Below are 25168 nucleotides of genomic sequence, written 5' to 3' on the forward strand. Positions count from 1 at the left end.
TGGGGTAGGCAGCTAGCATTCTGGTGATGGCAGGCCTGTGTCACATGGTGATCTCTATCCTTGGTCTCTGCTGGCCTTCTTTGACCTCTGGCCTCTACTACATCTTCTAGCTTCTCGCAGTTTCTCCTCACTGACTGAGTCAGAATTTCCCCTCTTTATAAGGCCTCCATTAATAAGGATTAAGACCCAACCTATTTCAGTTTGGCCATGCCTTAACTAATAATAACATCCTCAGAAGGTCCTGTTTATGATGAGTTCACACCCTCAAGAACACAGATTAAAATTCAAAGCATGTTTTTTATAGGGTGCATTATTCAATCCCCAACAAGTAGCTTGGTTTATTAGACTGTAGCTCACGGTCTGGACTCCTACTGGTCATGTGACTGTGAATAGATTTCTTCTGAATTGCAGATTTACTCATAAATGGAAATTTAAGCCTGTCTTACAGGACTATTGTAAAGGTTACAGGAGATAGAGTATGGATGAGATGTGCATTATGCCTGAATGCCTCTTTCCTGGCTACGTGCTGGTTTATGTGCCTGATAGAAGGATTAAAGTTGAAATTTGAGTTCGGCTGTTTGTGGAAACCTGGAGCTTATAAATGGCATGAAGAGAACCAGACCAGAAGAGTTTGAGGTTTAGGACATAGGCCCGTGCTTAGAAGGTGCTCAGTAAGATTTGACTTGAGTCAGAAGAGGTAGAAAGTACATGGAAGATCGGGGTTTCCCATCTAGGGGATAGCAGGCGCACTTATTAGCTGTGTGATCTGGAGTCCATCACTTGGCTTCTCTGGGCTTTAACACCCTTATTTTACAATAAAAGAATCAGACTAGATGTCTCCAAGGCTTTCCCAGCCATGAATTTCTGGTGCTATAATAATCCAAAGGGTACTCTGTATGTGGATGGGTTTGAAAACAAAAAAAAATTTTACTTCAATGGACTCAGAATTCAACTAAGGACCAGAGACAAATCTTGTGAAAGCATACAGATGAACAGCAGCTTGTCTTTACCATTAGTGTGAAATTCCAGGTTGTCAGTAATCCTGTGGGAGAATTAAGTCATGGAAGTCTGCTGGAAATAACCTGCTTCTTAGCCAGTTACTTTGAATGGCACATGAAGCTGAATTTTGTCACTGGATCCTACCCACTATCAGGGCTCTGTGATGCCCGAGGAACATAGCTCCTGGCTTTTGGCAAGCTACATCACCACCCTGCTGCCAGCAAGGAGTAGAATTTACGACTTTTGGCAAGGGGTGGTTGAATAGTCATTGTCCTATGGACTGGCAATTGTTTTGGGAACTGCTCAGATTCTCAGTAAGTTCACCTGCTAGAAGACTTTTCCACCTTAGATTGAGAGGACATTGTACCGCCATGAGTCGTGGGACTATTACCAATCCCCACACCTGTAAGCAACAGATAGGAGGGCCATGAAATGGATCCTCAGGTATTTATTAGTTGGAGGAACTGAATGAAAGCAGTTGCTGGTGTGGCAGGGAAGAATGGGCTGAAGTTTCCACAGTCACCCATCACTTTGAAGAGGGTGCTGTCTTTTAATGCCTCAAGGCTCCTTTCTTTAGGGCATAGGCTCTGAGATGGCACGAGGTCAATTGTGTTTTCTCTTCCCTTTTTGTAAATAGTAACATTTATTTGTGAGATCATCAGTCACAGTAACCAGACAAACTGTCTTAGTTTCCTGTGGCTGCTTAACAAAGTACTGCAAACTTGGTGGTTTAAAAAAGCACACAATTATTCTTAAACAATCCTGGAGGCTAGAATTTTGAAATCCAGGTATCAGCAGGTCCATGCTCTCTCCAGAGACCCTAGGGAAAAATCCTTCCTTGCCTCTTCCAGCTTTGGGGGGCTTCTTGCAGTCCTTGTGTGTTCCTTGGCTTAAAGCTGCATCACTCCAGTCTCTGCCTCCATCTTCACATGGCCTTCTTTGATGTCTCTGTGTCTCTCTTCTTCTTTTAAAGAAGCTAGCTGTTAGATTTAAGGTCTACCCTAAATCAATGTAATATCTTCTTAAGATGCTTAATTAATGACATCTGCAAAGACCCTATTCCAAATAACTTCATATTCTGAGGTTCCAGCAGACATGAATTTGGGGGGGGAAACTCTTCAATCCATTGCACACATCATTAGATTTATGAGGGTAGAAATCTTCCTAATACGCAGCTGTTAAAATTAATAAATTTGTTACATGATCATTGTTTTTCTTCAAAGTGATAGGTACTAATAGAACCTAAAGGAGTACCTGGTACTTAGCAAGAGCCAAGTAAATGTTAAATGAATAAGTGTTTGTGAATGAATAACTGCAACAGTAATTAGCCAAAGAGAAGGTTATGACTTTTTTCTCAGAGGAAACTAATGGTTTCTTTGTCTCCTGCATGTATCTGCCTATACAAAACTTAGTTCCATTTTCATCTTTGACTGAATGAAAATCTTCATTCATTTACTCAAACTTTATTATGTATTAGGAATAAGACACTATACTAGGAGCTATGAGGAATATAATGATAATTCAGATAGTACCAGAGCTTCTAAACAGGATGTTTAAGGTGTGACCAATATTAAATATCTTCAGAATCCAGGCAGAGAATTCCCCCAGAATTTCTTCGTATACATTCCTTAAGGAATGTGTAGTCTGCATTTCTTAAGGTATGAATGAGAACTAAATTATGTTCACTATTAAATTTAATTCAAATTATTTGGTAATTCAGATTCTGAGGCATAGCATTCGCCAATCACTGTATTTCAGTACATATCTCTTTTATGTGAAGAGAACAAAGCAGTGGATAATTCTAGGTGCAAAGGACAGCAGTTCTTCTGATTTCATTGTATTTATTTCTCCCGCCAGATATTACCTCTCTAATAATGGTTTGCAGCCCTAGTGTAAGCCCCTGAGGCCAAGTGTTTTGTCCAACTTGACCAGGTTTGCTGTTCTTTGCACACTACCTTGAAAATCATAGACCCTCAAATATTTGTGTAGTCAAATTGAATCGAAACTTGCTTTGACTCATATTGCAATTGATTTGCATCCTCTTTGTGGGTGACAAGATGGAGGTGCCAGTCTTAATTAAAAGTGGCTATGAATAATTACAGATGTTATCAGTGCAAGTATTTTGAATTTGAAAGCTCACCTTTGAGGTGACTGTATATGTCATCCCAGCAGGGAAGGATTAATTGGCTTCATGAATAATCTTACCGTTTATGCTTGGAAAGCTAATTGTTTAAGTAAACACTGCTTCCCTGAAAGATTAACATATGGACAGCCACATTATTCCTGTATTCAAGCTCCGGTCAAGGCACAAATCTTACCCATTCATGTGTGCAACAAGTGTCTAAGAGCCCTGTGCAGACACTGGGACTCCAAGGACAGTGAGGTACATGCCTGTAACCTAGTGAGGTAAGGACAGTTTAGGGACTGTGATGAGCATGTACATAGGATGTGAGGACACGCAGGGCCACCCAGTGCAGACCAGATACCTGAAGAAACCCTCCTAGAGGTTGCTCTCCTCCCCCCAGGCTGGTCTTAAGGGTTAAGCAGATGGTGGAGGTTTCCTGGCTCAGGCCACAGGAGTTTACAGTCTAGTATAAGAGCTTCTAGAGCGGATGTTTGAGCTGCCTGAACAATTGACCCTCCTTAAAGAGAAGCAGAGGAGAGGGTGTGTTGTGTTGGGATTGCTTGCCTGCAGGGATATATTGACCACACTTCCAGGTATAAATGTGTATTTTTTTTTATAGCCTTCTTTGAACAACTTCTGATCAGTTTTTCTCAGTTAAATGAAATGAAGTGCATCCTCTGGTTAAGTTGTACGTTGAGGACAAGTTAAGATGATAGGCAGTATTTTTGTTCCCTAAGCTGAAACTGTACTCAGGTACAATACTTATTTTAAAATGTATAAGTTGGTTTAGAATTAAGCTGAACCTCATACTTAGATAACTTTTTGTATTTTATTATTGACATTGTGATGTTGCCTGTTGAACCAAAAGGATCTGCTTTAGAAAAACAAAAGTTTTTCTTTTGTTTCTAAGTTAAGGCATGTTGAAAATTAATTGGCGTCAGATGAAACTAAGCCATTTCTTCTGTAGCCAAGAAATTCTGTGCTCAAAATAATTAAATCATTAAGCGTACATTTTAATTGATAGCTTTCTTTATTTTCCTTACAAGCATAACTAATGTAGTCCTAGTTCTTTTCTTGGTTTTAATCAATTAAAACGACATTTCATAAATTTTTACATTTTCAGAGAGGGTGTTCTTTTGAATTTATTATGTATAGCCCATGGTAATTTTCTTAAATTGCCAGCCCTTAAGGTAAATCTGGTCATGTTTGTCTTCTGCTTTCCGTGCTTTCCTGGCTTCCCATCACCTTGCGGAGCAGCAGGAAGGCCTTTGAGAATTTGCCCCCAGTCTGCTCCTGAGCCTTGTCTCCTGGCCTTGAAATCTTAGTTTCTACCTGTGTAGGGCAGCTCTCTCCTCCCCTCAGGGGCTGCACACCTTTCTCCTACAGTGAAAGTGTGGTGCCTCTGGCAGAATTGTTCCCTACCTACTTTACCTTGCCAGTTCCCCGTCACCCTTTAATCTTCCCGTAAAGGGCTGCCTCTCATCGAGGCCTCTGGACTTCCTAGTCTGGCTTAGGTGTGTCTCTTCTGGGTCCTATGTCTCTCCTGGGTAAGGCTGTGCCACAGCGCAGATGGCACTTTATTCTCACTGTATTCGGTCATCTGTGCTCTTCACTGCTCCATGAGCTTTTCCAGAGCAGAAAATTGTGTCTTGTTTCAGTGTCTGACACATAGATGCTTCATAGGAATAACCAGTGGAATTTTGAAGATATTTTCTTAGTTATTAAAGTGAGAATCTGGTCATTTTATATCCTAAACAGGAGTGTGCAGGTTGGTTATCTGTGGCTCTCTTCCACAGGTGGGGTGTGGACTGTGTGACCCTTACTTTGGCTGCTCAGAGCTCTTTCAAAGCTGAGCCCCCTGGTTCATGGCCATGTGGAGGTTGAGGACTTTGTTGGATGTCCAGTTTTTCAAAAACCCGAAAGATTATTGCACATCCTTTAATTAGAGTAATTTTAACAATGTTTTTATCAATTAGGAATTTGAGAAGATTGATGTGTAGAGACTTTTAAGTATTTCCCAGATCAGAATTAGTCATTTGGCATAGTTTTCCCCATAAAATATAGTAAAGTATTACTGGAAAACTTAGGTGACCCCCTCAGGTCTTCATGAGGTTAGCTATTAAAAATTAGGCTGTTGATTTCAACCCTAGGCCTATGCTGACCAATGTGGTAACCTCTAACTCCATGTGGTTGTTGGATACTTGAAAATGTGCCTTGTCTGAGTTGAGATAGGCTAAAAGTATAAAATATACTGGGCTTTTAAAGACTTACTATGAAAAAGAATGTACAGTAATTCATTACTTATTTTTTAAATGCTGATTACATGGTAAAATGTTAATATTTTGGTTATGTTCAGTTAAATAAAAGATCTTATTAAAATTAATATTGTCTGTTTCTTTTTAAAATGTGGCTACTGGAAAATTTAAAGTTACATATATAACTCACATATTTCTATTAAACAAGCCCTGTTCTGGACCATGGCTAGCAAACTAGGACCCATGGGCCAAATCAGGCCCACTGTCTGACGTTGTAAATAATGTTTAATTGGAACACAGCCATGCCTATTCGTCTACACATTGTCTGTGGCTACTTTCACGCTGCAGTGGCAAAGTTGTATATTTTTGAGACACTATAAAGATAACAAAGCCCAAAATATGTACTATCTGGCCCTTTACAGAAAAAGATTGCCAGTCCCAGCTCTGGATCATTGCACTCAGTCTGTGCTCTGTGACTTTTGAGATTCTGCAGTTTTGCAGGGAGTTAATGACCAGGCATTGATTGAAGAGATGTGTTGTATAAATACATTCTCTTTTTCAAATGTGTGTAGACATTGGAAAAATGCAAACTGGTTTGTGTTATCACTGTGAACTCATAGCCCCCGCCTTTGTTTTGGGCATAGGCAGGCACCAGGAATTGAACCTGGGTCCTGAGCCTCCATAGCCTGCCTTCATAGCCCTTTTTGTTGTGTATTTTTCCAAACAGTATTGAAGTACACATGAGCTTATATTAGATGTTAAAAAGAAAATCAGATTCTTTAAGTATACACTCATCTACACTACTCATGTATTTCTATATGATGTTATTGCATTAACAGTTCCCATGACTTTATTGGAATTATCAAGATAGTGAGAAAGTATGCTAAAGATAGCTGTTGTATGACTTTTGGTTCATTGCCAGGATGAAGGTACATGATTCTTACTTTTTTTTTTTATTTATTAATTAAAAAAATAAAGAAACAAAATAAAACAACATCCATAATCAGTAATTCACAATATCATCATTTAGTTGCATATTCATCATTTCTTAGAACATTTGCATTAATTCAGAAAAAGAAATAAAAAGACAATAGAAAAGAAATAAAACGAACACAGGAAAGAAAAAAAAGATGATACCTACCATACCTCTTACCCCTTGCTTTCATTGATCACTAGCATTTAAACTAAATTTATTTTAGCATTTGTTCCCCCTGTTATTTATTTTTATTCCATATGTTCTACTCCTTTGTTGACAAGGTAGATAAAAGGAGCATCACACACAAGGTTTTCACAATCACACAGTCACATTGTGACAGCTGTATCATTATTCAATCATCCTCAAGAAACATGGCTACTGGAACACAGCTCTACATTTTCAGGCAGTTCCCTCCAGCCTCTCCATTACATCTTGAATAACAAGATGATATCTACTTGATGCATAAGAATAACCTCTCGACTCTGTTTGGAATCTCTCAGCCATTGACACTATGTCTCATTTCCCTCTTCCCTGATTCTTACTCTTGAAGAGCAAACCCTGCTTATTCATAAATTCTGCACTGCTACATGTTACAGTAGTCTGTCCTTGACTTTTCTTAAACTGGGATGCTTACTTCTTCTTGGCTACATATTCTTTTCATGCTTGACTCAGCCTTCTGTTTGTCTTCAATAAGAAGGAGATGTTGCTGTGGCCATGGGGTCAGCATCACAGTATGCAAAGAATACATCATGGGTGGTCTGCTGGGCGCTTCTCAATATCTTACTTCTTGGGAAGGTTTCTGCATTTTTTTTCTACCTTAAAGAGTCCAGTGTTTCCTGTGCAAACTACAAGTTCATCTTCTCTTTAACTTTCTATGAAGTTTTACCTCTTATCACCTAAACACTTTTTGTATTTTTAACAGAGTCACTAAAACATGTTATTTACTTGCCGGTGTTGTCCTATAGCTTGTTGGTTATAGACCTACAGGCTGGCAGCTTGTGTACCGGATGTGATCTGTAGATATATAAATCTTCTCTACATTATGTTTTTAAAAATCTGAGCACTCATAAAATTAGATCTTACACTTAAAAAAACAGATTTTTGTCAACTCTTGAAAACTTGGAAGATCTGGCACCACTGAGCCCACAATGACAAACAGCAGTAATCTCCTGAGTAGTAATAAATTTACTACTAAATTTTAATAAATAAATGAAAATTTATTACTGAGTAGTAATAAATTTTCATGAACTACCTTCCACCATGATCTTCTCTACTCATCTCTGTGGTGTATGTATACCTGGCCTTTTGCAGGTGAGGTCTTGAACCTTGCTGTAGCTTTTACGTGATAGGCTTGTATTGTCCTTCCCAGCCCCACTGCATTTGATGGGCTCCCCTTTACTGACTGTTGTTAATAATAGCAATTAATAGTAGTCATAGTAGGTGATCTTTAGGGGAATGTTTACTAAGTTCTGGGCACCATGCTAATTTCTTTGCATGCATTTTATTGTTTGACACCCCTGACATCTTTACAAGATGTAGATATTATTGGCCCCATTTTCCAAATTCAGGAAATGAAGCTCAGAGAGTTAAAGAAATTGCCATAGGGCATGCAGCTGGTAAGTGGCATAATTGGAGTTTGAACATGGATTTATTTGATTCTGAAACTTGTGCTCTCAGTTACTTTGCTTTACTGGCTGAGAACCATCATTTCTGTACCCATTGCTGAATTTCTTTACTGCCAACACCAGCAGTAGCTAGAAGTTGCTCATTTTTCTAGGGTAGTTTGTACAAGCTGCTGAGATGGAGTTAGACTTCCTGGAAACTGGTTCTCAAACACCACCATCCTGGTCTCAGGGTTCCTAGTCCTGCCCCTGGAAAATGAACCTTCAGGGTGCTTCAGTGGTCAAAAATGAGTGTTACAGCCAATAATGTGGACAGTCTAACATGCACTTTTTTCAAAGACTCTCCGAGTGTTGACAGTACTTTAGCTACATGAAATTTGGATAACTTAATTGCTTTACTGTTTGATTTTCTATTTAGAGTATGCCCCTGTATAAGCACATTCTACATTTGTAAAAGTCATCTTGCAACAGAAAAATGAAGCAGTACGGTGTAATGGAAAGAACCCTAAAGCAGGACTGGGTTCACATTTAGGCTTGCCATAGACACTGGTTTGTTTGAAAGGATTTACTTTTCTGTTTTTGGGTTTCTTCATCCATGAAATGTGAGTCAAAATACTTTCCCCAGCTCCCCAAGAAGTGTGTTTTGGGCAGAGAGATTTAGTCAGATTCTAGAGAACTGGGTGTGGCACAAAGGTGGGAGGGAAAAGGTAGGGAGGTATCAGCCAGTGAGGTCATGAGAGGGAACCTGGGGTTGAGGACTGGGTGTGCTTAGCCTGGAGAAGAGAAAACCTGGGCATTGAGGGTGTTGTTACATACCCTAATATGACAGTGGTTGTCTCCAGCTATCGGATAGGCTGTCCTGTGGAAGGGGATAGGGGCCATGCCCTGAATCTGGAGTTGAGAGCTACAAGGCTGCCTTCTGCCCAGAATGCTGTTCTTTCAGCAGTCACTTAGTGACTTCATGAGACCTGATTCAAATGTCACTGCCTTTGATGTTCTTGGCAGAGTTGGTTGTTTACATGCAACCCTTGGGTATTCCCATTTCTCCCCTGCTCCATTGTGTTTTTAGCATGAGTGGAGTAACAGATTTTTAATTATTCTTCAGCATGTTTGTCCATCAGATTGTGAGCCCTGGGAGGAAATGGAAGTCTGCCTAATTTAACCCCAAATTTAAGTGTCTGGCACAGTCCCCCACATGTGGTAGGTACTCAGAAGCTATTTGTTGAATGAGCAAAGGAGCGTTACAAGGAGGCAGATTTCCATTGAATCTCAGGAGTGCACAAACAAATGAAAACTTGGTCAACTGTGGGACAGCTGTTCAAACTCGGTATTTAATCAGAGGTGGGAAGTGCCTGAGAGACGTTTAGGAGGAGTTCCTACTTTAGATGGGAGGTTAGTTAGGTCACCACTAGTATTCCTTCAGTTCCGAGAGTCTTGAGTTTTATGAAGTTAGATGATAAATATGAAGATGTGAAAAACAACAAAATACTATACAACTGTAAAGTATGATAAAGGCATTAATATAGAAGGATTTAATGTAATTAATGCATTTAATGTAGAATATTGTTTATAAGTATATAAAGTATACTTTATATCTACATATAGATGTGATAGAAGCAAACTGGTTATTTTGGAGGGCAGAAATAATTTTGAAATTTACTATAATTCTTATTCTAACTTGTTTTATATGTTGAAAATCAGACATCTAAGTTAGGGCATTAAAAACGTAAACCAGTCTATGGAGAAGACTAAGGTGACATGCAGTGTGGAGTTCTAGTTTGGTTCCTGGAACAGGAATAGCCTATTAATGGAAATCTGATGAACTCCAAATAAAGTTTTTGACCTAGTAAATATTGTTCCAACATTTTAACATCTTAGTTTTGATAATTGAAACGTGGTAAAAAGTTATCATTAGGAGAAGCTGGGTAAAACATATATAGGAACTTAATATACTATTTTTGTAACTGTAAAGCTAAAACTTTTTCAAAATAATTAGTTTAAAAAGGTAAATAAAAATTTTAAGTAAACCTATTTGCCCTTCTTTTCCTTATTTAGTGACAGCCCAAATGCCGTTCATGACGTGGAAAACTGGTTACCCCGATTGCATACCCTTGTCATAGGACCTGGCTTAGGTAGAGATGATGTTCTTCTAGAAAATGTCAAGGTAATGTATATAATTATTAAATATAACCTCTCATAATGGACTTAAAGCTCTTGAAGTCAGAATAGAAACATTTTTCTTTGATTTTCCAGGCATAAATTACATTGTTGGTTAGTGTTCTGTGCAGCTTGTCTTGAAATAACTGAAATAGATAAAAATTGATTTGAGGGATAGAAGAGGAGATAGGCTAATGGTAGAAATGAACTGTGCTTACAAACAAAATGAAATAAATCAACAGCAGACTGAATGAATCTCTTTTTCACTCTTTGGGCACTAGCTAATTTTATACTGAATAGTAACAAAGTAAATATTGAATCAATTCAAACTTTTTATGGGTGACACAAGTTTATATGTCTTTTTGTTCTGTGTGATCAGAAGTTCAAGCATCCAAGTTGAGAGTGTTGAATAGTGAACAAAGATTTGGAGCCAAAGGCTCAAACTTAAACTTAACTTTCCAGCTCAACCTCTGCATTTGCTATGGGACCCTGGCAAGTTATTCATCCTCTCCAGGGCGTGATTTCCTCTCTATAAAGGGGGTAATTGCACTTATCTGAGGGTTACTGTGAGTGAAATTTTGTAAAACACTTTGCATAGTGCCTAGTTTTAAGCATAGTATATGACATAGAAAAAAGTTGAAAGTCATTCTCAAAAGTGACTTGAATTAGAGCATGATATTTCTGAGACTAAATTATTCTAAAAACATTATTTTTGTAAGTTGTATGTTTAGATAAAAGTCCAAAAAATACTCTGTTGGTTCTAGCATTGTGTTGTCAGCTGGGTTTTCTCAAATCTTCTGTTAACCCAGTTTCTTAGCCGGGATGCTGAGGGTCCTAGAGGCATTTTGGTTGTGGCTGACACCATTGTTGACATCTCTGTTGCCTGATGTCTTCCCAGATAAAACCAGCTGTTCTAGTTTGCTAGCTGCCAGAATGCAACGCACCAGAGACTGATTGGCTTTTAATAAAAGGGGGTTTATTTTGTTAGTTCTTCAGAGGAAAGGCAGCTAACTTTCATCTGAGTTTCTTTCTTACGTGGGAAGTCTCAGGGTAATCTCTGCTGGCCTTCTCTCCAGGCCTCTGGGTTCCAACAACTTTTCCCTGGGGTGATTCCTTTCTGCATCTCCAAAGGCCTGGGCTGAGCTGCGAGTGCTGAGATGAGGGATGCCGAGCTGCTTGGGCTGTGCTATGTTGTGCTCTCTCATTTAAGCACCAGCCAATTAAGTCAAACGTCATTCATTACAGCAGGCACGCCTCCTAGCCGACTGGAGATGTAATTAACAACAGATGAGGTTCATGTACCATTGGCTCATGTTGGCAGCAACAAAACTAGGTGCCTTCACCTGGCCAAGTTGACAACTGAATGTAACTACTACATCAGCAGACAGAGCACAGCCAGGTACAGTGATGAGATATGGTTGTAGAATCACTAGGATTAGGTATGAGACTGCAATTCATAGCCACATTCTTTCATTTATTATTTAATATTTATTTTTGATAGTCTGTCTTTTTTAGAGTGGTTGTAAGTTACTGAAAAATTATGCAGATAGTACAGAGTTCATGTTTTCCCTATTAGCATTTTGATTAGTGTGGTACATTTGTTACATCTGATGAACCATTATATTATTAACTAAAGTCCATAGTTTACATTAGTTGTATTACATAGTTTATATCTTTGTGTTATAGTTCTGTTTTTTTAAATTTATTGTGATAACAAATGTACAACATTAGTACCCCATTTTAAGCACTTTCAAGTATACGATTCAATGGTGTTAATTACATTGACAATGTTGTGCTATCACCACCACCATCCGTTACCAGAACTCTTCCATCTCTCCAGACAGCAGCTTTGTACCCATTAAACATTATTTCTCCATACCCCACTCCACCCCTGCCCTGGTAACCTGTAATCTACTTTTATGAATTTGCATATTCTAGTCCTTTCATTTAAATGAGATCATACAATATTTGTCCCTTGTTATCTGGCTAATTTCACTCTATGATGTCTTCAGTATTCATCCACATGTAGCATGTATCAGAACTTCATTCCTTTTTATGGCTAAATAATACTTCATTGTATGTATATAACACATTTTGCTTATTTATTCATCCTTTAATGGACACTTGGGTTGCTTCCACCTTTTGGCTATTGTGAATAATGCTGCTTTGAACACTGTTGTACAAGTATCTGTTTGCATCCCTGTTTTCAATTCATTGGGGTCATCTTAGTTTGCCAGGTTGCTATGACAAATACCACACAATGGGTTGGCTTAAACAACAGGAATTTTTTGGTTCATGGCTTCAGAGACTAGAAGTTCAAATCAAGTCGTTGTCTAGAAGGCTTGTTTCTACCAGGGTCAGCAGTAGTCCTGTTGGCCAGGAATCCTTGGGCTCCTTGACTTTCCCATCACATTAGTTTCTGCTGACTTCCATATTCTGGTGTCTCCGCATAGCTTTCTCTATGTCTGAATTTCTTCTGCTTATAAAAGACTCCAGTAATCCAGATTAAGGCCCACCCTCATTCAGTTGAGCCTCATCTTAACTAAAATAACATCTTCAAGAGATCCTATTTACAGTGGGCTCATACCCACAGGAATATGGATTAAGAATACTTCTCTAGTACAGGTTATTGTGATGCCCGGATATATCCCAGAGTAATTTGGGCAGAGAGTAGAAAAGTATTTGCGAAGTCTTCTGGGGGACTGGGGAGAAAGGAGGAAATATTAAACTTCCCTATCTGGGGAATTCCTGATATTCTTGTAAGCAGTGGAGACAATCAATTCTATAGGCTGAGCCCTCTGTCTTGGGTCTCACCCAGATGACACTTATTCCTGCTGAGCCCTCTGTCTTGGGTCTCACCCAGATGACACTTATTCCTGAAAATAGAAGCTAAGCCTACTTATAATTATGCCTAAGAATCACGCCCAGAGAACCTCTTTTGTTGCTCAGATGTGGTATCTTTCTCTAAGCTAACTTGGCAGGTGAACTCACTGCCTTACCCTCTATGTGAGACATGACTCCCAAGGATTTAAATCTCTCTGCAACATGGGACCTGATTCCTGGGGATGAGCTGGGACCTGGCATCCCGGGAATGAAAACGCCTTCTTGGCCAAAGGGAGAGAAATGAGACAAAATGAAGTCTCAGTGGCTGAAAGATTTTAAGCAGAGTCAAGAGGTTATCCTGGAGGTTATTCTTAGGCATTATACAGATATCCCTTTTTAGTTTATGGTGTATTGGAGTGGCTTGAGGAAAGTGCCTGAAACTGTTTAACTGTGTTCAAGTAGCCTTGATTCTAGATGATGATTGTATAATGATACAGCTTTTACAATGTGACTTTGTGATTATGAAAACCTTGTGTCTATGCTCCTTTTATCAAGGGTATGGACAGATGAGTTTTAAAAAAAGGATAAAAACAAATAATAGGGGGAGATAAAGGGTAAAAAGTGGGTAGATTGAAATACCGTGGGTGAATGAGAGGGAGGGGAAAGGGATATGGGATGTATTAGTTTTTTTTTTTCTCTTTCTGGAGTGATACAAATGTTCTAAAAATGATCATGGTGAAGAATGCACAGCTATGTAGCTATGTGATGATTGTGAGCCATTAATTGTATAATATGGTTGGACTGTATATGTGTGGATATTTCTCAATAATAATCTTTAAAAAAAACATGTCTCTAGGTTGGAGTACATAATTCTGTCTACCATACATGTATATACTGGAAGTGGTACTGTCCAGTTAGAGGTAATTCTACGCTTAACTTTGTGCGGAACTGCCTAAGTGTTTTACAGCAGCTGTTCCATTTTATATTCCCACCAGAAATGCAGGAGGGCTCCTGTTTTTTCCAGATTCTTGCCAACACTTATTTTCTTTTTTTTAAACAATAGCCATTCTTCTGGGTGTAAAATGGAATCTCACTGTGGTTTGACTTGCATTTCTCTAATGGCTCGTGATGTTGAGCCTCTTTTCATGTGCTTATTGGCTATTTGTATATATTTTTTAGAGAAGTATCTATTCAAGACCTTTGCCCATTTTTAAATTGAGTGGTTTGACTTTTTCTTATGGAATCGTTTCTTGATATTAAACCCTTGTTTTTTATATGGCCTCCAAATATTTTCTCCCATTCTGTAGGTTGTCTTTTCCCTTTCTTATAATATCCTTTGATACATAGCAGATTTTAATTTTGTTGAGACCCCAATTTTGTGTTTTTCTGTTGTTGCTTGTTCTTTTGCTATAAAGTCTAAGAATTCATTGTCTAACACAGGGTCCTGAAGATATCTCCTATGTTATCTTCTAGGAGTTTTATGGTCTTTCGTTTTTAAATAGATCTTGATTCATTTTGAGTTAATTTTTATATATAATGTGAGGTAAAGTTCACTTTCACCACTTGTTGAAGAGACTTAATATTTATTTTATGATTGCTTTTCTTAAAAAGATAAAAAATTACTTTTTATGATAAAAAATTGAAATACAGATTTGGAAAATGAAATACAGATTTAAAAAATGCCAATCAGGATCAAGAAAAATAAAAAATTGGAAGAGCATTTTGGCTTCATATTCTGTAACTCCTCCTGCATTCCCTCTTCCATTGAGTTGGCTCACCTTCTTCTGACACTACCTGCACTCCCCATGCAGTTCTCTCTGTCTGGATTGTCTGTTCTCCTCGGTGAATACAGCTCAGGAACTGTCCTAAGAATCTTTCCTGAGTTCCCCACGAGGCTCCCTAATCAGTGTTCCCATAATGCCTGCTTGCATTCTAGTCCTAGAAGAAGACAGTACAGTACATCAAGTACAGTCTGGTTTCAGGTCTCAACACTGCTGCTTAGGTAGGTGATTTCATTCCTTGGTGCCACAGTGCACTCAAATGTAAAATGGCAGTGTGACTTAATGGGGGGTGGTGGGCAATAAATGAGGGAATTTAAATGGAGCTTTTAGAAGGTGTCTGGCCACATTGTGTTCACAGAAAGATTAGCAGTCACACTAAATATTACTACTGCCATCATCATGGTGCTCTTTTGCAGTGAACTCTGACATCTGTCTGTAAGGCTGTGAGGTTTTGAAGGCAGGGAGTGACTCTCATGTGGGAATCCCCAGAGCTCAGCACTGAAACTTGAGAGGAAGAAGGCCAGGATGGAAAGAGAAGACAACAGGGAGAGGGAAGAACCATAATGATGAGGGAGAGAGAACTGTATGAGAGTGACTGTTCTCTGTTCAGCTTTTGCCTTTTGAATTTAGTTGAACTAAAGCTCAAGTTAAAGATATATAGGGAGCTGTCTTTGTTAGTTACACTTTCTACCTTTTGTTATAAAGGTAGAAATATGTTTGCTTTACCAGAAGTTAGCAAGATAATGCATTTTAAGGGTATCTTCCATGCTAAATCTTCCAGTTCCAGCTTTTACGGTGAAAATTGGGTTTTGAAATTTCAATCCCCTGAAACTCAGATGTAGTTCAGAATTATCTGCATACTCCAGAATTATCCGCATACTCCAGAATTACCACTGATGAGAAACAGTAACCATAGTAAGGGGCACTGATCAAGATAACCAAAATGAAACAGTGTATTTTTTGCTTTAGAATTGATGCTGCCCTCTCAGAAGGGTTGATTTAAAAATATAGTGATTTGTGCCTGGGTGCTTGGGTGTTCATTCAGTGAATTGTTTGTTTGTCAACAGTTTGCTCTTCGTGCAGAAGATGGATAATGCCTCATACTACTTTGGATTTAATGGTTTACCTTTTGGTTTAATGAAAATTCTCTAAACAAAGAAAAGGAGCCCGCTGTCTAGAACTGCAAGGCATCGACAAGAAAGATGGACTGAAATATGTGGGTAGAGCTGGAAGATTAGAGCTCTTAGGAACAGAATGCCTGTGTGTTTCAGAAGGAGGTTTCGGTTCAATTCTGGAATAAGAGGCTGTGATAATAGAAGTGCTGGTGGTAGAAAGGGTAGCAGCTATTCATTCCTTTTAAAAAGAGCTAGGAGAATAGTGAGTGATTAATGAGCCAGCAGTTGTGCATTCAGGGTAAATAATCTGCGAGGCAATCAAATACAATTTAAAAGTAGCTCTAGGTGACACATTGTGCAAATTAGAGGCATTTAGGATTCTACTGGATTTGAAGTGACATGAAATTAGCATGGTGAGTGCAAGTTGTTTATCAGGTGGCACCATTCAGATCTTTGAAAATTTTTACCAATTGCTGAAAATTAGAAGTTAATAGTGGTTTAGGAATGATAGTTCCTTGGTTTCATCAGAGGGGGACGAAATTGTTCACTGCGGAATTCCCATTTGTAAACAGCATGTCTGAAATGCATGGTTGCTTTTCTCTCTCCTGCACTGAGGGTGCCAAATGCATTAGTTGTTTGCCACACAGTAGGGACTTAGCTACTACAGGTCATTGCAGCTCGGCCATGATAATTATGCCACTTCACTGGAAATAAGGGCAAATGAGGGTTTCCTGCCAGGTGAGAGCCCAGACTAGTTGACTCCTTGATGAGCCTAGAGATGATAGGAATTCAAATCTTTTAGGATCTGCCAGTTAACCCCTGGCCCCCATTTTTCATTTATTATTAATGCCCTTATTGTCCTTGATTCTTGCATCTTGAACATTTCTCACATATTTGGGAAACTTATATATGCTATTGGTGTAAATAGGTTTGAGTGCTGTAACAGCAACTGTAAGATTCAGGCTCAGGCTCCTGCAGGAGAAGCCTGCTGTGTAATAGGTGGTTCAATAGGATTGATCATGCCATCACAATGTGGAGAATATGAGGGTTTCACTGGGATTTGCTTCCAGAAGCCATTTATTAGGGTGTTTCTAGAACATGACATTGACCATAGGCCTTCTTGGCCACCGTTGTGATATGATGGTCAGAGGCAGAACCCCAAGTTTGATGCTTCCCTGCTTGTCCCTCCTCATATAAGATTACCTGGCAGGTCACAAAGAAGTTAAAATGGTCATTGCCCAGATGTCCCTAAAGGTTGAAAGATCAAATATAACTGAGAAATAAAGATTTAACAAATGACCGAGTACTGACTCATTATATAGATATTTCTTTTTAGAACCTAGTGTTTTAATTCCCAGAAGGAAATATCTGAGTTGTTGAACTGTAATCCAGTAGCCCTAATCTTGGATAGTGATTGTATAACTATATTAAAAAAAAAAAATGGTTGCCTGTGTTTGCGTGGATCTACTTCTGGATGTTTTGTTCTATTCCTCTGATAAACATTTCTATCTCTGACAATTCTACACTGTCTTTGTTAACTTATCTCTATTGTAAGTCTTAAAATTGGGTAGACTGCAACCCTAGTAGTCAGTAAGAGGGGAGGAGTAAGGGGTATATGATGTGTGGGTTTGTTTGTTTGTTTGTTTGTTTTCTAGAGTAATCCAAGTGTTCTAAAAACGATCATGGTGATGAATACAAAACTATGTGATGATATTGTGAACCACTGATTGTGTAGCTTGGATGGATCATATGGTGTGTGAAGATAACCTCAATAAAACACATAAAAATTAAAAAAAAAAAAAAAAAAAAGATTACCTGGCAGACCCCAGTCAGCCCACCCAGATAAATTACCTATCTTGGCAGTACTGCTTCCTAAGGCTGCTGACCACTAGGTAATATCTGTGTTTGTTAAACTCTTAAGAGACTGTACCATGCTGGGAATCTGTTATTTTCACCCATAACCAGAGACTCACCGGGTATTTCTAAGTACTTGCCATAAAGATGATTCAGTCAAAGGATTTAATGCACAGAGAAAAATTGAAAATCATCCATTTGAAATGACTGATAATTGAAGGTTAATTAAAAATAAGGAATATAGTTTAGAAATGACCACTTAAGCAAATGGGAAAATATGCTTGGATTTTACTAGGAGTCCTCATAAACATTTTTCTGTTGGGGCAGATCTGTCTGCTAGGTCATATGGAACACTGGCCTGTTGGAACAGCTGTTGGCTGGGTGACTCAAGACAGGTCCTGGTGCTCTTTGATCTTGGGTTTCCTCATCAGCTTTGCTTTCACTACCACATATTAGTTATTGAATTACTGAGATTAATAAAATATGAGGGCTATATACTAACATTTATTGTATGCCAGGCTCTTTTCTAAGCACTGTGTATTATTAAACTCAAGTTCTCATAACAACCTTATGAAGGAGGTATTATTTCCAATTTACAAATGAGGAAACTGATAGAGGTGTAACAGATGATGTCTAAATAGGTATCAGACGTCCAGGGTCATCTAGGTAGGAAGCTTTATATCCAGAAGCTCTTCAGACCTCAGCTCTGAGGAGCACGAGATTTTATATATAAAGCATCCTTAGAGGGCTGTGTAATTAAAGAGCAGTATTTATTTCTATTGAATTCTGTTATCATGTGTCATGCATTGGGGATGACACAAATCTAGTATTATATCCAGGAAATAGCCCAGGGCAGAGAGACACATGGGAGATGGTGCTGTCTTTGTGCAATATCTTAAAATATGAACTATCCTACTAAACATGTTCAGGTCCTTTGTTAATTCCAATTCAGAGACTATATTTCGAACAGAAGAATCCAAAGGGGGGGAAATGTGATCTGTAGAAGGTTAGATATGGTAGTGTCTGTCCATGATCAGATAGGGAGCATAATTAAGCAAACTTTGGTATATTATACAGCTGGAATACTATAACCATATATTTTTCTGTAATCATATTACAGACAAGACTGTGTTCAACTAAGGAAAATTGTATAAGAAATGCTAAAATAAAAAATGATTGTGGTAATGTAAAAAATATAGATCAAGAGGGATCAGATGAAAATACTAGTGTTCTTTATGTTTCATGTTTTCCCTATGAATTTAAGTTCATAAAAACTTAGCATGTTTATCTTTGAAAACAGTAATTTCTGCTTTTATCTTTAGGATAAAGGACTATATTGGTTACTTACTTGGTGTTGAAAAAGGGCCCAGGAATCCCCTTAAAATATCTAATCCCCACATCTCTTTATAAATAAAATGCTTTCCTTATAAGCACAAACATCCTAGCTTCTCATCAGTTTTATTTTTATTTGGTCTGATTGTTGTCATTTTTCTGAGGAGCAATTTATTCAGTGTGAGAAAGTTAATAGTATGAGATGAGCACAGATGCTCATCACAGAGTATTCATAACCAAAAGTTGAAAAGTTTTTATTAAATAATACATAACAGTAAGAAGTGGGTTGAATTCCTTAAAGTGTAGAATAGCATGCGCTCATCTATCGTTAACTTAAAAAAACAGGTTATAAAATACCTACAATAGGTTTGCAAATTTTTAAAGAGATGTACAAAGGAGAAAGACCAGAAGGATAACACTGAAATGTTAAGAAGTGTTTTGTTGGAGTAATAAATTCATGAGCGTTTTTTTCTCAGATTATGTCTACAATGAACATAAGATTTTAGAAACATTTTTAACTTAGCTACAACATTAGAATATTTAGGGGAGCATTGTATTTATGTTCATGGTGAATCAGATGGTGTGTTTTGACCTGCAACAGTACCTGTTGACTCAGATGCTGGTTTTATTTTGTTTTTCTTTTTAACTTTTATTTCCCATTTTAACCACTTTCAACTTATAATTCAGTGGTATTAATTGTATTCACAAATGGTTTAACTTTTTGGAAGGATTAATTTGTTTTTATATTGTCAATGTGGTATAGTTTGGGATATTGTTTGTATGTAGGGATTCCTTCATAGGCATCGTCTGGAAACTGAAGTTTAGGAATTGGAATAGCAGGAAAAAGTACTATCATTCTCCTGTGAGAACTAAACTTCAAAAATAAAGAGCTGTGACTGGTTTGAAGAAATCCACTTGATATCAAGATGAAGGCAAGAACACAGGTTGAAGGTTCAGTTGGAAGACAGGTCATTTGGAACTTGAAAACATATGCTTAGTGAAAACATGAAAGGTAGTTAGGTTCACTAGGCTAGCCCACAAAGCTTCCTACAAACTGGCATTTCCAAATTCCTAACAGATATTATCCTTCAGGTTTGGAGATAAGAAATCTAAATTCTTGGGAAGAATTTAGATTTCTTGTCTCCAAATCTCTTAGACTTCTTGTCTCCAAATCCTGAAGGGTAATAACTGTTAGGAATTTGGAAATGCCAATCTGTGGGAGGCCTCTGTGGGTTAGCCCAGGAACCTAACTACTTTTCATTGAGCATGTGTTTGAAGTTCCAAATGACATGTCTTCCAAGGGCCTGTCTTTTCAGTTCATTTGGGCCTTTCATTATTTTTTGTTTCTTTTCTCTTTATTAGTTGGGAAGCTGATTGAAATTCATTGCATAGTTACTTCATTTTGAAAGAAACTGCTTAGTTTTCTCTTAATTCACCTGAGAGCTAACACAGGTTGTTTTATTTTCTCATAGGGCATTTTAGAAAAATCAAAGGCCAAGGGTATCCCTGTCATCATTGATGCGGTAAGTGCTGCCATGTCCTCTCCTGCACACAGCAAGGGAGCCCTTTCAAATCCCATGGAGTAAATGGCTGCCTTCCTTATTTTGTGCAGGACGGATTGTGGCTGATTGCTCAGCAGCCTTCCCTCATTCAGGGTTACCAGAAGGCCATTCTTACACCCAACTACATGGAGTTCAGCAGACTCTATGAGGCTGTGGTAAGTCTGTAAACCAACTAAAAGATAAGAAACAAGCCTTCTCATCTTTGAGGAGGGAGAGAAAAGCATGCTGCAGTTTTGCCCCTCGGGTATATCTTTGCAGTGAGTTTACCTGTGATTGACACAGATTTCACAGATTCTAAAATGCACTTTTTTTTACATGCTAACATCTTTGTATTGGGCTGTGCTTTACAATCAACGGTGCATCAGTTTAATTAACAAACCATTTTTTCTTTATTGACAGTACACGTAATAGTGGTACATCTTATAATCCTTGACATCTTCAATTAGATGAAATATGATATGACGAAGTTGGTCCTTTCATTGTTTACTTTGGGCAGATCACTTAATACTTAATCCTGCATTGCCTTATCGGCTAATGATAATAATTGCTGCATTTTCATTAGGAAGAAATGAAAAATGTAAAGCAGTTTGTCTGTATACATTAAGTGTCCAATAAATATTTTCTCTCATAATTATATTTATTTTACTTCTGCAAAGCTTTTAAAAACTAGCCACTGGTGATATTCTTTTAAAGTTGATCTAACCAAGATAGAGCAAAGGCAACTTGAACAGTATTCCTGCCACAAGCACCTGCATCAGAGTCACCTTAAGTACTTAGTTAAAGTGCACACCCCAGGCCTCCCTCCACACTGACAGAATATGAATCTCTGGGAGCACAGGGCAGAAATCTGCATTTAATCAAGCAGCCTCACCTAAGTGATTCTTTAATATGCGAGTCTGAGAATCACTGATACATAGGACAACTCTCCTCTAGTTGCTTCATATATGTTTCAGACTCCTGTATTAAATTTCTAATAAATATTTTGATTTTCCTGTGGTCTTCTTGTATCATAGCTTAGAGATACTGTGGACATCAGTGATAATCAGGGATCTGTCTTGAGACTCAGCCAAGCCCTAGGGAATCTGACAGTTGTTCAGAAAGGAGAGAGAGATGTTATTTCAGATGGTGAAAAGGGTGAGTATGTTTTTTTCTGTCATACTGTATAAGTTAACTTTTTCTGCCAGCACCATGTAAGTTAACTTTTCCATGGTTGATGAACCCCAGAAGCACTGGTCTTTAGTGTACTGATTTGGTCATGTTTCTGTAGTTCAGTTTGGTTCATCAAGCATGTTTATACCTGTTCAGAAAAAAGAGGGTCTTCCTTGTGAGTATATTAACCACAGCTTGTTCAGAGTTCCTGTTTTGCTTTACTTTTCAACATTTTGCAATAGGAAGTAAGAGCAATGAATTAAGTGTTTAAAGATTAAACTAGAAGTCAAAACAAATGTCTTGGTCTTTATGCATTAGCTAAACTTCCATTAATGATTTATAAGAAACTGCCTAGTGATAGAATGATTATAACTTTCATTTGTTTCTATGCTTGATTCGATGAGTCCTTGTATAAAAAGCCATGAAGAACATTTTTTCTCCGTATTTGCAGTTATACCTCAGAGAGGTTGTTTCTTTGACATTCAAAAACTGTGTTACAATTTTAAGCCAGTATAGCAAATAGGTTTCGTGTGATTTACCAGAGCATCACTTGGCTCAGAGTGTTGAAAAGGTTTCCAAGGGCCTTCCTGAACGACCTTAGTGGGGAAGAAGGCTGAGGGCAAGTGAGGGGAAGGTTGAAGCAGACATAGATAGGCCACTTCTGCTTGAGCTCTTCTTCCTAAGGTAACTGGGAAAGACATTCTGACAAAGATATATGCCCTCTTATCAAGAGAAAGCTGATAGAATCCTTTGTGCCTTTCTCTGTTGGTAATTATGTTGGGCATATCTAGATCAAAAATAATCTCATGTAGGGCAGGCCACGGTGGCTCGACAGGCAAGAACACTTGCCTGCCATGCCAAAGGACCCGGGTTCGACTCCCCGTGCCTGCCCATGTAAAAAAAAATAATAATAATAATAAAAAATAATGATCTCATAAGTGCATGTGAGTATTTTAAAGGTCAAGGTATACTATTTTGTTTTTTTTAATGTTTATTACATGAGATTACTCACCAGTAAGGTTAAGGAGTTATCTTTTGTGCAACATTTCCACCAAGAAGAATGCAATCTCTTCCTGATGGCATGTGAAAAAGCAGTATTGTAAATACTTTAACTATATAATTACCTGGGTATATAATTGTAGCCTAGTAGTTCCCCTGTATGGGGGTGGGGGGTTGATTGTTCAAATGCGAGTGATCCTCACCTTTCCTGTGTACCTGAGCGGCTGAAATCTGGAATTCTCCATTTTATGACGGTGGTGCATCAGGTGAAGAGCATCTCAGGGAGTCCTGCAGTGGTCCCATGGTCATCTCACCCACAGCATGTGTGCAGTTATTTGAATGTTTTACTGCAGTTTGTTCCTATCTTATAAATGTGCCTGGAAAGTGAACAAACGAGACGCTGACACTGGTGGAAAACAAGGTGCTGAATGTGATGAGACTTTTGAGCAGAGAGCAAAATGGAAAGCAGGGATGAGCTGCTGAATTATCAGCAAGCACCCTTGTCTAAAAAGTAAGGTGTATAACTAGGGATTTTATAACATCTTTAGCTCTCTGAAAATAGAAATCCTCCCTTCACTAATGCCTCTGGGGAGACAGAAACCACAGTTATTTTTACAGAATGATTTAAAACAAAGAATTGTTAGGTATTAAAATTTCTGACTAAGTGTTTTAGTTTCCTAGCTGCCAAAGCATATACTATGCAGTGGGGTGGCTTAAACAGTGGGAATTCATTGGCTCATGGTGTTAAGGCTTAAGAAGTCCAAATCAAGGCTTCATCAAGGTAGTGCTTTTCTTCCTGAAGGGGGCTGGCTGCCAGTGAACCTTGGTCCTGGGCTCTTCTGTCACATGGTGGCCTCTCCTGGCTTCTCCCTTCTCTTCTGGGTTCCACTGACTCTACATGCTCTGGCTTTCCCTATAAGGCCTTCAATAATAGGATTAAAACTCATCCTGATTCAGCTGGGCCACACACCTTAACTGAAGTAACCTCATCAAAAGGTCCTACTTACAATGGGTTCACGCCCACAGGAATGGATTAAGTTTAAGAACATGGCTCTCTGGGAAACAGCTCCAAACCACACCAGGTAACTGTAACCAGGTTAAAAAGACAATGCTAGGGTATACATATGCATGCAGTACAGAGCTATGCACAGGAAATGCCAGAATAAATGTTCTCTAAGGGACTCTGAAACTTGAGGTTGAATTCTTTTTTATTAATAACAATTGTTTTCAAAACATCAAAGAAGTAGAAAAATCCAGCATATATAGGTGTAAGTGAAATTATAATGGTTAAGGGAGGAGCCAGTTGAGAGCGGCACTGAATGACTTTTCAAGTGTCTTATTTAAGATGAACTTCTTTGAAGTGTGAGAGCCAACTGAAAGCTGTTACCTAAGGACTCACCATATTTATATAAATGTGTTCTTGGATCTTTGATTTTAACAGATAAATAGGTGTTTCTATTTAAACTCTTCATTTCCTTCTCATTGTGCTGCAACCACTGTTTTGTGAACTCCAGGTGTCTCTATTGCCTTACCTGTCGTACAGCAAGTTGTCTTCCTCATACATTAGTGGTGTGATGGGGGCAGCCTAACCTGTCTGTGCCTCAGTTTCCTCTTTGGTGAAAGAGACGCTGCCTTAAATCCTTAACAGAAATAAACAGGGAAGAAACAGTCGATAATATAAAATGAACTTCGAGTCTGAGGCAGCAGATAAAGTTCTCACAGGAAGTTTACCTCGAAAGGAGCTATTCCCTGTAGAAGTGTCTTGCATTTGGTTAAGAGGAAACCTTTGGAGCTAATGTGGGCTCTTGGTTTGTTTTTGTTTAGTGCTTGTATGTAGTCAGGAAGGAAGCAGTCGCAGGTGTGGCGGGCAAGGAGACCTCCTGTCAGGCTCCCTTGGTGTCCTGGTGCACTGGGCCCTTCTTGCTGGATCTGCGAAAACAAACGGGTATGGTCACCTCTTAATTTATAATGTGTTGAAATGTCGGGATTTTATAAGATATTTTAGCAGCTCATACCTTTAATAAGTGGTCACTTGAAAATTCCAAATGAAATATTAGTGCTACATTCAAGAAATGCCAGGCCAGGGCTAATGCTGTCTGTATATTAAGAACACCTGGGAGGCTGTAGTTACTGATGGAGCCTGGGCCCCATCCTGTTCGTTCTCTGTGGATGGGGTGGGGGCATCAGTGTTACTAGAAGCTCTCCAGTTCCTTCTAACATGCATACAAGTTCGAGAGCCACAGTTCTAGTCAAGTTCCCTCTGTAAAATGAAATATTAAAACAGAAAACATACAGAGTGAAGTTATAGCTAGCTTATGTTAGACATTTATACTTTAAAATAAAAATTCACATCTTTAAGAGGAGCAGGTTTTGGGCTAGGTACTGTTGTCAGGCAACTTTGTGACTGGGGGCAGGCCAT

General features: G+C 38.5%; 1 protein-coding gene across 11 annotated transcripts in view; it reads left to right on the top strand.

The window, feature by feature from the left end:
- The window catches only part of NAXD (NAD(P)HX dehydratase), a 57072-nt gene that overhangs the window by 21223 nt on the left and 10681 nt on the right, over nt 1-25168 (top strand). For all 11 annotated transcript variants that reach the window (XM_077158673.1, XM_077158675.1, XM_077158672.1 and 8 more), the window contains 5 exons: nt 10033-10141; nt 20512-20562; nt 20652-20756; nt 21615-21735; nt 24574-24694. In XM_077158673.1, the coding sequence (XP_077014788.1) occupies nt 10033-10141; nt 20512-20562; nt 20652-20756; nt 21615-21735; nt 24574-24694 (507 nt within the window). The remainder of the gene's footprint in view (nt 1-10032; nt 10142-20511; nt 20563-20651; nt 20757-21614; nt 21736-24573; nt 24695-25168) is intronic.

The sequence above is a fragment of the Tamandua tetradactyla genome, chromosome 4 (genome assembly GCF_023851605.1).
Source record: "Tamandua tetradactyla isolate mTamTet1 chromosome 4, mTamTet1.pri, whole genome shotgun sequence".
Lineage (NCBI taxonomy): Eukaryota > Metazoa > Chordata > Mammalia > Pilosa > Myrmecophagidae > Tamandua > Tamandua tetradactyla.